This window comes from Neophocaena asiaeorientalis, unplaced genomic scaffold (genome assembly GCF_003031525.2).
Source record: "Neophocaena asiaeorientalis asiaeorientalis breed wild unplaced genomic scaffold, Neophocaena_asiaeorientalis_V1.1 scaffold192, whole genome shotgun sequence".
NCBI lineage: Eukaryota > Metazoa > Chordata > Mammalia > Artiodactyla > Phocoenidae > Neophocaena > Neophocaena asiaeorientalis.
The window spans coordinates 4941244-4958941 of NW_020185326.1; the positions used below are offsets into that span (position 1 = coordinate 4941244).

The 17698-nt window shown below is 36.6% G+C and overlaps 2 protein-coding genes across 2 annotated transcripts in view; one reads left to right on the forward strand and one right to left on the reverse strand.

Moving 5' to 3' along the window:
* Positions 1 to 10893, forward strand: part of XPA (XPA, DNA damage recognition and repair factor) — a 32003-nt gene extending 21110 nt beyond the window's left edge. Inside the window, exons 5-6 of the mRNA XM_024734379.1 lie at positions 1722 to 1839; positions 10637 to 10893. Coding sequence (XP_024590147.1) covers positions 1722 to 1839; positions 10637 to 10785 — 267 coding nt within the window. The 3' untranslated portion in view covers positions 10786 to 10893. The remainder of the gene's footprint in view (positions 1 to 1721; positions 1840 to 10636) is intronic.
* A 1151-nt stretch (positions 10894 to 12044) lies between these two features.
* NCBP1 (nuclear cap binding protein subunit 1) overlaps positions 12045 to 17698 on the reverse strand; it is a 45795-nt gene continuing 40141 nt past the window's right edge. Inside the window, exons 21-23 of the mRNA XM_024734378.1 lie at positions 16591 to 16719; positions 15873 to 15986; positions 12045 to 14475 (exon numbers count right to left, since the gene is read on the reverse strand). Coding sequence (XP_024590146.1) covers positions 14362 to 14475; positions 15873 to 15986; positions 16591 to 16719 — 357 coding nt within the window. The 3' untranslated portion in view covers positions 12045 to 14361. The remainder of the gene's footprint in view (positions 14476 to 15872; positions 15987 to 16590; positions 16720 to 17698) is intronic.

Below are 17698 nucleotides of genomic sequence, written 5' to 3' on the forward strand. Positions count from 1 at the left end.
GACCGGGGCACGAACCCGTGTCCCCTGCATCGGCAGGCGGACTCTTAACCACTGCGCCACCAGGGAAGCCCTTATTTTGCTTTTTGATGTGGCACTTTGAAGCAAATATATTACTACTGGGTGATGTTAGGAGTACAATTTGGAAACAAAAATGCTTGAAATAGGAGTCAGCCCTTGCCCACCTACCCCCCCCAAATAAAATCATAAAAAAAAATTGGGGAATTTCACAGATGCCCAGAATCTAACTCCAGCTTCCTGTATCTACCCAAGAATGGTACAAATATCATAATATTCTTTTTTGTGCCATTATATAAAAAATATTGGGAGGCATTGCTTTAGAGCACAGTTTGATTGGAATATACTAGAAGATCCTAGTATCTTCTAATAAACCACATTGTAAAAGCAGACATATATTGAATTTTCACTAAACATAATACACTATTGATTAAAAGATTCACCATAATTTTATGTACTATTAAAAATGAAAAAATGCTGCTAATTAAACTGACTCAGTGCTGCCTTATCACTTGGTGCTTTTATTTTATTGAAATAGTGCCATTAGACTTACTATAGTTTTTTTTGCTATAAATAATGCTTGTGTGTACATAACAAGGAAAATGCAAGTACCATAGATTTATTAAGGTATTCCTAAACTTCCTTACATTCAGAGTCCAATTCGTCTGAACCACCTCTCGACTCAGGGTTGTTAAAGTACCATTAAGTTACATTAGTAATGCAGCATTTTCAGGGATGTTAAATTGTGGAAAATGTGATGTTTTAGAATTTATGAAGTAACAGTGTATTACTTTATGTTAAGAAATTTCAGTTTGGCTTTATTGATTGATATTTTGGTCCCTGTAACATATTGTGAGAGATATCCCGAGCATAATTCTCAGTGTGTATATTATTTCCCTACATGTAAATAAATATTATAAAGAGTACATATATATATATATATTCCAAGGTTTTTAAACTAGAATAAAGACTTGTTAGGTCATTCAGCTACCAAAGTTTTTAAAGAAAATTCATATTTTTAAGATCAGAAATTAGTCAAGTGGATGGAAACTGTTATTGATTCAGGAGAAGAGTAGTAGTGATTGATTTCCTGTGATGGGAGATTTCTGGAGATGACCTCATATTTAGATCTGATACGGCTAATTGGTCAGCAGATTTTTTTTGGTGATCCTGCCAAAACTCGAGCAAACCCACTGACTACATGTAGTTCTCTTGATTCACGTGAAAACAAAGCAGAGAAGTGATTGCAGTCAGAGGACAGCTTTTCTATTTACACAGGTACACCTAGTTTTATTGTGCTTTGCAAATACGTAATCTCATTCATCATACATTCACTGACGGTTTCATAGGTTTATAGATAGAGATATTATTAGAGTTGTTTCTTTTTCTCTCTTTTTTTTTTTTTTGCGGTACGCAGGCCTCTCACCGTTGTGGCCTCTCCCGTTGCGGAGCACAGGCTCCGGACGTGCAGACGCAGCACGGGGCACGAACCCGTGTCCCCTGCATTGGCAGGCAGACTCTCAACCACTGTGCCACCAGGAAAGCCCTAGAGTTGTTTCTTATCAATATTTAAAAACTTTTAAATTTCAAATAAATACTTATAAAATTGCACTTAAGTTAGATCACTCTTTGGCACCTATGGATTTAATAATTATAACTATTTTACAACAATGAATCACAACTAATTTATGGATTCTGTATTTCAGATTGTGAAGAGGTCTCTTGAAGTTTGGGGTAGTCAGGAAGCATTAGAAGAAGCGAAGGAAGTTCAACAGAAAAACCGAGAAAAAATGAAACAGAAGAAGTTTGATAAAAAAGTAAAAGGTAAGTGGCTACATTTATATCATGAAGGACTGTGCTCTACTGCTTTGCAAAGAGCCTTTAGCTAAGTTCTTCCACTTTAAAGATACAGGGTCACTGTTGGATTGGAAATTTTTTTTTCCATAAATTGAAGAACAAAAGACTTAAAGTTTGCCCTCAGTAAGTTGGTGTTTGAGACTCTTAGTCCAAACCTCACTGCAATTCTAAAAAAGCATGTAAGCCCTCGTCTTCAAGTGAGTCATGTTTTTTATAGGAACGGTGGTAGGGTCAGGAATGTACCCCTGGTTAAGGGTTTGGCCTCAATGCAATCTTAAATGTGACCCACACGGTTATCAAAAGTGAAGTTTTCCACCAGCAAACCTCTCTAATTGCCTAAAATGAAAAAATAATGCCTAAGTCTCAGTGATCTAATTTAGCAGCTAGAAGGAACCTTCTAATGTCAGATAGTCTAATCACTTTTATATATGAATAAAAGACCTGGAAAGGTAGAGTGACTTGTTACATAGGTGCTAGAGAGTTGGGACTGGAGCCAGGATTTCATGACCGAAAGTCTGCATTGGTACATTCATTCCTCTGTCCATACATCTGTCTATCCATGTAACTATCCATTCTTTTGTCCATCTATCTCTGTATTCATTTGTCCATGCATTCATCCATGTATGCATATGTGCAGAAGTCTGTCTGTCCGTCCAGTGTATCCAACAATTGCTAAGTGTCAGCTGTGTACCACGCTCTGTGCTAACACAAATGCTGGCGTCAGCATTTTGTCGGAAGAGAAAGACTGGTAAACTTAGTCATAATCGAGTGTGATAAGTACCGTGACAGTGATGAACATAGGGTGTTATAGGAGCACAAAGGACACTTGTTGGCTGTATCACAGATTCCCTACAGAGAATCTTAAAAAGTAGGCATAAATGTTCTTCATACAGTAGAGTGCCAGTGTGGTGTCAAGTGTATATAGATAACATGTATTCTCTGTATACGCAGGGTTATACATATAATAAATTGATCCATTTAAAATGAGTATCGTAGCCATAATAAGTAATTTTGCTTATGTGTTTAGGATTTAGAAGAGGTTTTGGAGGGTGAATGAAGATAGTTCAGGTGTCTTAAAAACAAAAGAGCAAAAAAAAAAAAAATTGAATGTAAGCCTACCTTGTTCCTTCTTATTGTGAGGGAATTCTTTCCCCCTTTTCAGTACAAGAGTAATTCATGTGAAGTGCAGAGAAGTTAGAAAACTATAAAGAACTTCTATCCCATAATTATACTACCCAGAGACAATTGTCAGTAACAGTTTAATGTCTATTTTTCCAGTTCTTTTCTATGCATAGACCCTTAAAAATTTTTTATAAAAATGGGAGCACAGTTGGACATTAATGAAGTTTATCAAAACTTCTCTGTAAAACAAAAAAAAAAGAAAAAAAACTTCTCTGTATTTCAGTTTCTTCAACTATAAAAATGATGATAATACCACCCACCTTATAAAAGTTTAGTAAGGAATCAGTGAGACATTACACGTAAGTTGCTTAGATGAGAACTAGGGCAGAGTGACATTCCATAGATCGTAGTATTACTATGGCATATTATGTACCTATTATAAGAATATGGCAGTTCTGCATGTGTTGCTGTACAAGGATACTCTTTAGAGAAAAGTTTTATTTTTTTCCCCTGTAGATATTATATAATGAATGCAGGTAAAAGATCCACTTATATATCCTTGGACTTGGGTGTAAATGTTCAAATATTTGTCAATGATTGCTTTATTCTTTAATTACGGGAAGAGAATAATAGTTGAGCATATTTCAAATTTCTAATTCAGCTTTCTTAATTCTGATTACAAATGAAAATTTTGATATATAAAATTGATCAACTTAACAGTAAGGAATAAAAATCAAAGTTTAATAAAAAAAATTTATCAAAGACAGACAACCCCATGATAAACATCCTTATATACATCTTTATATAAATTATAGTTACTTAACATATCATTTCCTGAATCAGAGGGTAATAAGCACACATATATATATATGCCTTTGTAGAGAGGTTTCCTATAGCAAACTATGCCATGTAAGAGCATTTCATTGAAGATTCGTCCCCAGATTAGCCACTTCTGTACCACAGTCTTCCAGAATCACCTGCAAGGGCCAGTTGAGAGGATTTGGAAAGACTCTTTTGAATTTGGTCCTTTCTTTAATCTCTTCCATGTTTTACCCCGACCCTTCTTCTCTTCCAACATCAAGGAAAGCCTTGAGGGATCAGGTAACAGAAGGCACCTTAAGGGGTGTGAAAGAGGAGGGCACATTTATAGACTAATCACATACCAGCCTAGAGTTTTTGTCAGCCCCAGCTCCCTGAATCACCTCAGCTCTTCCCTTTCTGCTGCCTCCTCAAACCACTCTCCTGATGGTATTTTGCTGTAGATAATAATATATGGATAAAGGAATTAGAAACTTATACCTTCAAAGTGATGAAATATTTTAAAAAGAGGGTCTATCTGTAGTTTTATTAGATACTATAATATTTCTGTAGTTTGGTCAAGATGTCATCTAAAGGGGACTAAATTCTATAATTTGACTGACAATAACAGATGATGGCATCTGTTTAATTTTTTCATGCTTTTTTCTGTACAATTCTATTAAGATAGTCATATCTATTTAAATATTAGCATGAATAGAACATTTCTTTTAAGATTTACACAGTTCACATGGGTATTTTTTTTAAAGAAGTATAAACTCAAACATAATTGGCTGTTTTTCTCGCTATGTTACATTGCTGCTATTATCCACCAGATAAACTACTGTGGATTTTCCTCATCCTTGAAGAGTTTGAATTTGCCCTAAATTTTTTCTTGGACCTCTTAAGACTGGTTTCTTTAATTCAGTTTATTTCTTGTTTGGGTGAAGCATGTTTTTTGAGGAAATTTTCCAAGTGGTTACAAGAATGGTTTATTTTCTAAGACCCTGTTACGAATCTAAGAATGTTTTTCTGTTTCTCTTGCATATGAAAACCTGAGTTCTCTCTCAGTTGTATAAACATTACTCCATTGTCTTCTGGTCTTTAATGTGCAGAGGTCAATGCCATGCCTTCTTTAATTATGGCTTCTTCTTGTTGATTTACTTTAGAGGTTGGTGGATATGTTCCTGTTCTCCTGACTAGGCCACAAAGGGCTGAGAGTGGAGCAGACACTGTAGAAATTAGAAACAAGGAGCTTACTATGCACTTTGCTCAGAAGGCTCAGAACAGAGAGGAATAAAAGCAAGTCTAAAAGTCTTTTTAGTTCAAAAGAAATTGGAACCTGGTTCCTCTTGGTCTTCTGATTTTGATCCACAAAGAAGCTGACACAAAGTTTACTTCTATGGAAAGGTACGAGATTACATTTACCTGTTTTTAGAATATGATCTTCTACTTCATCAGTTTGAGAAAGAATTGATCTTACTAGAGAAGGAAATTATAGATAGTGTAAGGTGTATATATAAATTTAGACAAGGTGAAAGACAAAGAATTTCCTTGTCGGCAAGGTCAAATTGTTACAGATCTCTTAGATCCAAGAAGGCAGAAGTAGAAAGGATGGCATCACTGTGCTTAGTCTAACTAGATTTTTAAAAAGGCAGTGTGTGTTGGCCTGGATATTGGATGGGAACTTTGAATTGGTGCAAATACACAGAACATTTTGGGTTTGCGGGGCTCCTTTCCACAGATAAGGTGGCTGTAAGGCTTTTCTTTAGAGTTGTGCTCAGCTTTCTCTTAGTACTGGTAGAGGTTATAGCCTTCTAAAAACAAAGAACAGTTAATCTTCATTGTCTGTTAGTATGCACTTTCTTCCCCAAAAGAGGTGGGTGAGAAAATCCCATTTGGAGGCTCCTTGTAAGTTTGTGAACATTTTACATTCTGGGCCTGTGGTTATATTTATGACTATTTTTGGGCTTCTCTCAGGGGAGTTTGAAGGACACAGTTTCCTATCCTTAGTTTTGGAGGACAAAGTAAGATCAAAGCTTCATATGTTATTTCCTTGTGATTTTTGTTCCCTCTCGTTACCAGTGGGCACCCTATGTCAAAACTTCCTGCCCTCCCATCAGGTATTTAGAAGTATCTGGTCTCTCTCCACTAGTTCTTTTATAAGTTTACCTGGTAAACAGCATTGGGCTTCTTTGAATACAGGCTGCCTCTTTTGTAAAATTAAGATATTAAGCTGGATAAAATACAAGTTTTAGAGTGGTATAAAATACATTTTTCATTGAAACAAAGATTTAGGGGAAAACTTCTTTGGGTAAAAAATAGAAACAGTCCCTGAAGATAATCAGTAGCAAGACTGATGGTTATCACGAACAGTTTTATAACCTTCCCAGAGAAGTAGTCTACAGCTTTTTGTGTTGTGAAATCCTAGGCCAGTGGGGCCAGGAGGTTGGAACGCGGTAACCGCTGTCCTGTTCTCCAGCCTCGGTTAGGCTTTCAGGGCTGCTTGGTATGTCCCCGCTCCACTCCCAAGGTTTCCTTAGTTTTCCCAAGGCCTAGCAGACCTTTTCTCACTCTTCTAAAGTCTCTGATCTTTCCACCTTTTCTTCTCATTCTCAGCAGTAGGTAGTTGACCTCTACTTTCCAAAGTTTTAAGTTGCTTAAATGAAGTAATGTGAAAAACTTTCTAATCCTTATTTAAACAAATTTTTAATTTCACCAGATGTTGATATTTTGCCACATTTGCTTTTTTCTCCCTCATTCACACACACATATTTTGCTGAGCCATTTAAGAGTTACTTGCAGACATTGTGATTCTTATTAATACGTAAGCATTTATCTACTATAAATAAGGACGTTTCTGCTAACCAAAAAATAGTCACACTCAATAAACAACATTAATATAATGCTTTTACCTAGTATATAATCTATATTATTTGTCTTTCCCCAGTTGTTCCAGTGTCCCTTTATAGCTTTTTAGTTGTTGGATCCGGGGGCCAATCAAGGATGATGCATATCCATAGTCTCTGGTTTATTAGCAGTTGTCTCACAATTAGATTCTGATTGGTTACCTCAGGAGACACATGGTATCGCTTAGGTAAGGTAGTGTCTGCCAGATTTCTCCATTGTAAAGGTACCCTTTCCCCTTTGTAATTAATAAGAAATCTATGGGGTGACTGACACTATGTGAACATCTCATTCCTTAAGTTTCACTCAGTGGTTTTAGCACCCAGGTTGAATCCTGCCTGAGTCAGTTATTATTAGGGTGGATATAAATGGTGACTTTCTTTTTCTGTTATTTCTACAATTACTATTTGGCTTCTTTTGGAAAGAAGAGCTTTTTTTTTTAGTACTAGTTGGATTCATGGATTCTTATTCTCAAGTAACTGTTACAGTCTGTCCATTCCTGATTATTCATTTTGATGCCCAAATTTGGCCATTGGAAGCCCCTTCAATCTAGCTACTGTCTTTTAAAAATGTTTTTATTTGGAAATAATTTCAAACTTACATAAAATTGCAAGGATAAGAATGGTACAAGGGACACCCAGATTCTTCACCCAGATTTACCTATTAACAACTTTATGTCATTTGCATTCTCTCTACACATACATTTATTTCTGAGCCATTTAAGAGTAGGTTGTGTACATTGCCACCCTTTTTTTACCCCTAAATACTACAGTGTGTATTTCCTAAGAATAGGAATATTCTCTAACAGAAGTATGCTACTGATATTATCTGTCATCCATATTCCATTAGTTGACCCAGTCATGTCCTGTGTAGTTTTTTTATTCTAGTACAGAATCCAGTCTAGGATCAGGTATTGGCTTTAGGTACCAAGTCTTCCTAAACTACTTTATTCTGGAATATTTCCACAGCCTTTATCGTTTACGACACTGACATTTTTGAAGAAGTCTTTTCTCTTCCCCTGCCTGCCTTTTTTGCAGTAATATGTTTTTCATTTGGGGTTTTTCTGATGTTTCCTGGTGGTTAGATTCGGGTTATTCATTTCAGGTTGGATAGAACATAAATGAAGTGACTTTTCTAGGGCATCACATCTGGAGGCATGTGATATCCATCTGCTATCAATGGTGATGTTAATAATTATTTTTGATAAGCAAAAAAAACCCTGTAAGACCACGTAAATGTCCTGCTTCTCCTCAACACTTCACCCTAAATTTAACATTCATCCGTGGATGGTTCTTGCCTGAATCAGTATTTAGTATGATGGTTGCAAAAATTGTTTTCTACCTTCAGCGCTCACTCCACATTTAACCAGTTGGAAATCGGCATTCTATAGCATCATTCCCCCATTTGTTTATCACTGGTATGGATTCATTAATTCCTATTCTTCTCAGTGGCTTTTGGTTCATTTCTGTCCTCAATTATTTTGGTGCTCAAATTGTTTCAGATTTGGGCCCATAGGAGTATCTTCAGGCTAGGTCTTGTGTCCTTTTGACATGTCTTCATCAATCTTTGACCACTTCTTTCTAGCTTAAAACACGTGTATATCTGATACATAATTAAATCCTTGAGTTTACACTATACCGAGTTCTAATCCAAAATTTTAGGGTTTATTCTGGTTTTCTTCCTTATTTGTAATTTCCTTCTTTGACAGTGAGAAACCTGATTCCCATTATCCTTTATAATATATAGTTATTTGATTAGTGCCCCTGAATGTACCTAATTTCCCTTCACTGTTGCTGCCTCCTCTCTAGGAGACCCTCCTTATCTATCTTGGGCTCCCCCCCACCCCCATGCCCACTTGCTCCACCTCATGGCTTTAAGACTAGATCGGTCGTGTGGGGAAAGAAGGGCAAGAAAATGACAGATATACCAGTTTTGTTTTGTTTTGTTTTAGTGCCTCCTAGCACAAGTTTTTCCAGGAATGTCTAGTAAATACTAAAGATATGGCTTTATTGTCATTATACATCTTGATAGATTAGCTGAAGGATGGGAAGAAAAGCCATAAAGTCAGTATAAAACCGTATGTTCAGTTGTGACAATTATGGCTAGTAAGCTGGATTTTTCTTAAGTATTCTTCTAGTGTTAAGAAAATTTTCTTCTCTCTCTTCCTAAGTTCACATAATGCACAAACTGGGCAGTTAGCTTAGCAACTGGGATGCAGTCAGATTTTGAGAGATTTTCCTCGTGGGGTAGTAAAGGGAAAGTGGCCAGGATACCTTATATCAGAGCAAAGTTGAAAAGTAGGTATTGGAACTTGGACAGGAGACATCTTCCTGTCATTATCTGAAACCATGAGGCATCTGTGCAGTTCTGGTCAGCATATCATTTATTTTTTATTTTAAAAATATCCCAAGGTAGAAAAATAAAAGGATAAAGGGCATTCCAGGTATGTTTAGAAAAATTAGGGTTCTTCAGAATATGAGAGGATATAGGAATAAAGGTTAGAGTTTGGATGAACATGATTTTCTCCCTAGTTTGGAAACTGTCTAGAGGTATGTACACTGAAGCTTGAAAATGCCTCAGATAAAGTGCTCTTCATGTTGGAGGTGTATGAAAAGCCATCACAGCTTAGTGGTTAAGAACATGGCCTGAGCTAGACTGTGCCTCTGCCTGATCTTAGGCACAACTTACGTAACTTCTCTGAGCCTTAGTTTTCTCATCTGTAAAACTGGGTTGATAGTTGTACTTATTGCAAAGTGTTGTGAGGATTAAATGTTTATAAATAAAGTGCTTAGAACAGTGCCTGATACATAGCCCTGTTTGCTTGCTTATCCTCATGGTACAAATAAAGGCTGAAAATACAAAGATTCAAGTATTATTTTGATAGTACTTATCATAGTAAAATGGATTAAACAGAATGTGTGTGATTACTTGGTGTACTTTGATTTTTAAGGTTGAGATTATAGAAGATAATGATCATACCCTCCCTTAGGTAGTGCTGCTGTCAGAAGTGCAGGGCTTGATGGATCATTGGTCAGAATAGAAAAATGAAAACAATTCGTGTTGCTTTTTATTCATTAAACTAGAAACAGATGTTATTAGCTTGTTAATTTCTGATTAACACAAAGCATTTGGTTTCTTCAGGTAACATGCAGTGTGAACTTTAGAATGTCCTAGTCGCTTTTCAGAGCATCCAACGTAACTTTTCTTTGTGAAAATGACATCTTAACGTGATGTAGCGGGAAAAGTTCTAAACATTGGAATAAATGACCTGGGTTCCCATGCTATCTTTGCTCAGTTTCCTTACCTGCAAAGTAAAATGAAGTAAAATAACTCCATGGTTCTTTCCGGGTCTTAATGGTCAGTGATTCTTTTATTTATGTTGTACTTTGCATGATTACTAGCAATTTATGTCCTAAACTATTGCTCTCATTTTATAGGATAAATAATAATAGACATAAGGTCAGTTGCATGAGCAGCTTTTCTAACATCAGCCATGAACTAGTGGCGGGGTTCTTGGCTTTCTAGTTTTCTTGCAAGCAAAGTTTGACTTGCCTCTTAGAGAAGTAGCTCCTGACTTACAAGGAATTTAAAATGCTCTTTATCCTCAGTCATCCCAGCTGATTGCCCTTTCCTGCTGTGGCATCTTGTTTTCTGTAGCCAGCTGCTCGAACAAACCCTGTTCTTTCGCTTGTCTTCTGAATCTAGTCTTTTGCGGTTCCTCTAGTCCATATACCTCAATTCTGAATCTCCTGTTTCACACTAACTCCAACAATCACATGAATGATTTCACAGGCCAAACCAGTGAGTGAGATAAGTAAGCTTGCCAAATCTGTATCAGCAGTTTTGATTTGTTATAAAATTACGGTGTAAAACACATTTGGTTTAAACACACACAGCTGAAATAGCACCACTGAAAAACTGGCTTTTATTTTTCTCTTAGAATTACGGCGAGCAGTAAGAAGCAGTCTATGGAAAAAGGAGACAGTTGCTCATCAACATGAGTATGGACCAGAAGAAAACCTAGAGGATGATGTGTACCGGAAGACTTGTACTGTGTGTGGCCATGAACTGACATACGAGAAAATGTGATTTTTAGTTAAGTGATATGTTTTATAGTGTGGAAATTTAGATTGGTCTTGTTCAAAATTCATCAAAATGTAAAGTCTTCATAGATGAATGAAACACTTGTATAAATAATGCTTAAATAATTATGTATGTTATGGCTTAAGAACAAGTTTCAGTTAAGGTCCAGCAGGTCTGGTTGTGGGCAAAATATTGGGTCTGTGACCATTTTTTCTACAATAGGGATGGGAGCTGAGTGATAGGTTCAAAAATGTTAGGTTAGAGCTAAAATTGAGAAGCAACCAAGACAAACCCTAGATTGGGGTAGGAGGAAGAGCTTTTAGTAGTAAAGGCAAAAACTGGCTGAACTGGATTCTTATCCCAAGAAACAGCAGGGATGGTGGTAGGCCACTGCACCCCAGAGGCTGGGCCAGGTCTTCTAGACTACTACTGTCTGCAAGTCAGGGAGCAGGGAGCTATTGCTGGGGTAAGTTTTCTGTACCCTTAGGGTTTACTACTATAGATCTTAATATTAGTTTCCAGATAGCCCTTTTCAAATCTGGATTAAAATGGAAAAACAGCTATATTGTTTGTTGATCAAAGGTAGTAATAAGTTTATCATAACTTGTTAACATTTACTGAGCATTTACCACGTGCCATGCAGGCACTATGTTAAGTGCCTTACAGGTATTCTCATTTAATCCTGGGAGGGAAGACAGCTTGCTGTGCTTGTTTTAACACTTCTAAAGGAGGGGTAACCTACAACCTGACATCACCCCAGACATCTTGATCAAGTTTAGGTAGTCAAATATTCCTCTATCTTGTCAAAAGGATTACAAGGTAGTTACATCTAGTAAGAGCATTTGATCCCGAGTGCTTGATTACAGGGTCTATGCATTCTTTTCCTGATAAAAACAAATACAAGTTATGATAAACTAGATATTTTCAAGTTCTTTGACAGGACTTTTTATCCTACTGCTACAAATAAATAGGAAGTTTTTGTACATTTTCATTTCTCTCTCTAGATCAGCTCTTGGAGATTATGCTTGAAGAAGGGCAAAAGTCAAAACAAGTCAAATCCAAAGACCTGAGACTATAATTACTAATTGTTCTCTATATAAGTATTCAATACAGAAATGTTTAATATATTTATCGAGTGTTGATTTTTTTTTAATGTGTTATGCTGAATATTACAGCTCACTAAAAAGCGATTCCAAATGGGCGGCAAGAACTTCTTGGGGGAAAAAAAAACACCTTCCCAGCAAGTAACTAGGGGTTCAGGCTGCTGACAACAGCATTACTACTGGGAGACAAGAAGCCCTAAAACCACCACATGGACATAGTTTCAGATTCCACTTACTACCTGTGGACCTTGGGTAAGTTACGCCATGGGCCTGTTTTTATCTATAAGATGGGTATAATAATGTAAGGACTCTCATGACGATTAAATACGGTGAATCTATAGCATCTGGCACGTAACAGCCAGTTGTTAATGAGCACATCATATTATCAAGACCAGTGTAGGTAACAGACTTGTCCAGTTGAGGTGGGCTTCTAGTCACTCTTCACCTTCATCAATTTAGGACAATCCTGGTATCCAGCTATCATTGACAGCCAGATCTGCTTTTGGTTGCCAAGTTCTGTCCTCATCTTTCATTTTCAGGTATAAATGCAGATTAGTAAGTTAATACAAAATCACTGCTAAATACTTTCCAGAAAAAGCAAACAAACTTATCTTCATATGAACTGCTTTCTGAATAATTCCTGGGAGATTGAGAGTTAAGGAAAAGTATATGTTCACTTTGACAAAAGCATGTTAAATGGCATCAGCACAGTTTAATAGAATATTGATTTATTGCAAGGTACGACGTACAGTTACAGTGACATGCCATTCTTTTGTCTGTGTGAGCTTCATTAGTGGGGAGAGCAACTGTTGAATGTTTGCTCTTGTACCTTTACTTCTTCAAAATTCAGTCTCTGATTCAGTTTTTTCATATACCTAGCTGCCAGACTGGGTCAGAGCAGGGTTACATCAGTGAGCAACTGTTAGAAGCAACCATTACACATGAAAAGAGGGTCCAAGACAAAGGAGGTGAAAACCTAGAAATTCCTCTAGGATTTGGATCAAGTAAGTATAACTAGCCAAACTTTGCAATACATTATGAAAGGATTACAAAGCAGTTTAGGATCAAAGTTAACCAAAGCCTTAAATGGTTATCCTTTAGCTTCTTGAGGATAGGAGCTTTTTCTAATTACGTAGTTTGTGGGAAGGAGGAACAGTGTAAACAAAAGAACATTTAGCAAAGAACCTGGGTTTTTAGTTCCCTTTCTGCCAGTAACTTGCCGTGCAACCTTAATCCTGTGACTGTTTGTTAAATGGTATGGTATTTAAAAATCCTGGGAATTTCCATCTATTGAGTAGACTATATTCTGTAGCCACTAAATGTTACGATAAACCAAAGAGACCCCCATATATTAATATGGAGAATACCTGATGCATCATAAACTTACGATGTACTAAGCTAAGAAAAAGACTGTACAAATGCACAAAGGTGCTTACAGTTGTGAGATTACTGGTAAATTTTTCTGAAGGTTTAATGAAAAAAGTCTAAAATTGCTAGGATTTGGAATGTCAGATAATCCCTTGTGTGTTATTTAACAGTGTACTTTTATCGTCTTAAGAAACAGGCTCCGGAATTAGTAATTACTTGGCCCACCCAGACTCCATAGAAATAAAATCCAAACCTACATCTAATGCCAAGTATAGTTTTAGCCAATCTAGCTACTTCCAAATCCCACTTTAGCATGTAATTCACTGCATGACCTGACAGATGTCTCAGATTTGAGGAAATGACCAGATGTTCTAAGATGATGATAGTTCAAAACTTATCTGCACATTGGAATTACCCGGGAGCTTTAAGGAACTACCAATGTCTGTGTTCCACCCCCAGAGAGTGTGGTTTAATTAAAAAAAAGAAAAAAACTTTAGAAGAGCCCCAGGTGATTTATGTTCAGATGAATTTGGGAACTTCTACTCTAGTAACATCTTTTAATAACAGTAGTGTCTTAAAATACTTTGGAGAGAAAATTTCAGATGGAGGTAAGAAACCTCACTTTTAGTAAGAAACCACTAATTTTAAAGTAGACTGAGATGATAAATCATGAAATACCAAGGTTTAAAAAACATATTTTCAGTTTTATTTCAGCCATGTTAGGTTACCCATGAGCTGTGAAAAGCTATGCTACTTGATAATAAACCCATCAGTTCTATATACTACTTTGTAAGCTTGACCTCTAGTGTTGCACATACCTCAAATCAGTTATCTTTTGTGCCTTAAGGAGAAAAAATATCAGAGAAAAGTTGTATCTGTCACATATATAATACATCCATCCTATGGTCATTGTCACATTATTGTCACTAGGGAATATCTGCTTTTTAGGGGGCAGTTAAAGGTAATCAATACCATATTCTTCACTGTCCTGTCCTCCCCCTCTGCTTCAAGAAAGGATGCTACAAGAAAGCAAGCATTCAAACCATCAAAAATAAGACATTATTTTGAGATCTTAAAAAAATCTTGACAGGAGGGGAAAAAAAAATGACCCTTAGGCCTGCAGGGCACAGAACTGCTGGAACACAGCCAGGATATGAGGGTCTAATTCAGCAGTGAAGAGCAGGTTCTCCAGGGTCACCATGTACTGCTGGATTATTTGGTGATGCTGTGGACACAGAAAAGGGGATAAGTGTTTTAGGTCAGGAGAAAACGCACATAAGCAATCTTGCAGAACATTTTCCTCAGCAGCCCATCCACACTGGAATGATGGGAATGAACAGGAAAAAAAAAAAAGTGGTTTTGCTGGTAGGAATAATAGGCCCCTGAAAAGCCTCAACATTAAGAAAATGTAGGAGTAAACGAGTTCCAAAACAAAACAAAACAAAAACGACGTTCGATAATTTAAAAAATCCAGTTCTGGCCTGCTTCTGTGTAAATGCAATTCATACTTCAAGGCAGTGGCAGCAGCACCTGCTACTATTCTAGATGAGGTTCAAATGCGTCTCTTCCTTAATCAGGACAAAATACAGTATGACTTTTTAAAAGCTGTCAGGACAGGGACTGATCTAGGAAGATTTTTTAAAAAAGGGGGGGTATTGGGGGGGAGGTGGTATACATTACAAATAAGAATAGCACTGTTACTAAGTAACCATGGTTTTAACCATGGTCCCTGAAACATAAAAATTTGGAATCATTTCCTTTTTTTGGTTAGGGCTTTAACGTATCTCTTTGCAAAAGAAAAAAATATTAAGAGAATTAGCCAGTGATATTAGCCAGTGATCTGTGAAGTATTCCACAAAATAGGAAAACCTCATTTTTTAAAATCTTTTAAAAATAAAGAGGTCATCTGTCTTACTGAAAATCAGTGACTTGTTGAGCCTAACTGGGAAAAAAAATGTCAGAAAATGAAATAGTTTCTTCTATGTGTACAAATATAAACTTTATTATACTCAGATTCCTATAGGACTAACTAGAGGCTGTTAAAGCTTTTTAATTTGACAGTAACTAAAAAATCTAGAATAAATTTTTGTTTGGAGCCGTAAAGAACTCCCCAAAAACCTTCTGCTTTAATCACTCTTTTCTAGAACAAACATGAGGATTTGGGGTGTTAGTGTCTGAAGATACAAAGGATTAGTTTCACTCTCTTACAGATCTTTTTTTTTTTTTTTTCTTACAGATCTTTAAATCTAGCAGAGAGTAGGTGTTGCATTTTGCTTTCTATAAGGACCTCAGAGAACTTAAATAGTGCCTCCAGAAACAAGGTTATCATCTGCACATTGAATTTACAGAGATTCTTAAAATCTGATTACTCTTCCCTTAGCATTTTTTCCTCTATATGTTGTATTACAGCTAGGCTCTCCAAAGAGAATGGCAATTAGGAGTCTGAATGATACAGAGCCAATTTAAGCCTAAATATTGTGATGAGCAGCCGTAGGAACAAATGGACACTAAGGGGCTTACAGGTACTACGTAACCTCCTGACAGATTTGATGACTTTTTGAAATGGAAAATCCCTGTGGCTGAGAATAATGATGTTTATTATATAGTCAGTTTTCCACAAACCTGTAGGAAGATCTGCTGGAGCCTCTCTATACAGTTTTTATACCACGGTGTTAATACACTGGTCCCGTCAGTTTCACATCGTACCAAGTGCTCAGTCAAGATCATGATAAAACGCTGGAAATGGGGTACAAAGTTGCAGAGGTGTCAGAAAAAATTCTTATACTTCGGAAACAATCAAATTTTTGACCAAGAGACCTCAAAGGTATTGCTTGTTTCACCCTTTGTGGTGTGTATCCATAACTTTCATAATTCAATAAATACTGTCAGTGTAGAAAAGCAGTGATAATGAGGTAGTACATCGTTTTTGGCAATACCCGAAGACCTTTAATGTCTAGATTAACTTATGCTAGTAATTTTTCTTAGAACCTGTTCTAAGGACATAATCAGAAATGTTAACAGGCGTGTATACACAAAAATCTTCAGGAAGGAAAACAATCTATCAATAAATAGATCAACAATTGGGAATAATTAAATATGAAAGAGGTATTTAACAGTAGTATCCATTTTTTTTAAAGCAAGGAGAAATGCTCATGCAAGGTGCTCATTAAGTAAATAACAGAATTACCTCCAGTTAGTGAACTTTTATTTTTCCCTTGTAAACTTTTATATATTTAAGATCTTATAAATGAATATGTATTACTTCTGTGATAAAAACATTTTTTAAAACTAAAGAAATGTACTGTTTCTTTGAACATATCAGTGTCCCAAGCCAAGATACCTGAAATATGACAAGGAAGAGATTCTTTTGTTCACTCTGAGCAGATTCCACTTTCTCCTGCAGTCTTTCTATTTGTTCCTCAAGAGCCCCATCTTTCCTGTCACTGCTTCTGTCATCATCGTCACTTCGCTACCGAATGCAAAGGAACAAAGGGAAAACACCATTTAGGATGGCAGTGTATTAAATCCCATCAAGCAAATCTAAGGATTTTTACTATGTCTGGTCAAATGCTATTTGAAGACTTGTATTCTATAGTAAAAGTACTCCAGTGTCCCAAACATACAGGCAAAATGTCCCAAGTCCTATGAGTACCTCTTATCTAGGCCAGGGAAATTCAGTGGCACTTGGGCAATCGTGGTAGATTTGCTATAAAGCAGAAGTAAGTTATGCCTTTTATAAGACAGCCCACTCAAGGAGGAAATATGTGTCACATTTTTCCTCCATTCAAAATGAAAACAGCTTTGAGCTCCAAGGAAAATATACAGCTGATTTTTGTTATTCACCATAGTCTGTTTTATGAAATTGCTGGGAACCCTGAGTTTGTGAACACTGAACTGCTGCTCCTAGGGGAAATACAGGGTTAGGGTCTTGGGAGCCTCTCATCACAACACTTTCATCACCGTAGATCTGCGCTGCCCTCACCATAGCCACCAGCCGCGCATGACACCTGAGCACTTGAAATGTGGTGTGACTGAAGAACTGACTTTTAAATTGTATTCAGATTTAATTAGCTTATAACTAGTTACATGTGGCTGGTGGTCACCATATTGGACACCACATATCTAGAGAACAGAGTGGTGTGAAGTCAAGTCTCTGGAGTTTGTACACGTATAAAATGGGGATGATACCATTTACCTTACAGTATTTTAGATCTGTGTGTTTACATACCTACACTCAGGTATATATGAATGTCTAGATGGAGACTAGCACTTGAACCTGCTCTAGTTCATATAAATCATTAAACTTGCTTTTACCCTCTACTCTGATAAATGTGCATAACTGGAAAATTCTGTCATGAACAATACCAGCACTGTTGGCTAAATCACAGGATACAGCCAACTCACTGTTTCTGCCAAACAGCTAAAATACTTCTTATTAATATGAGAAG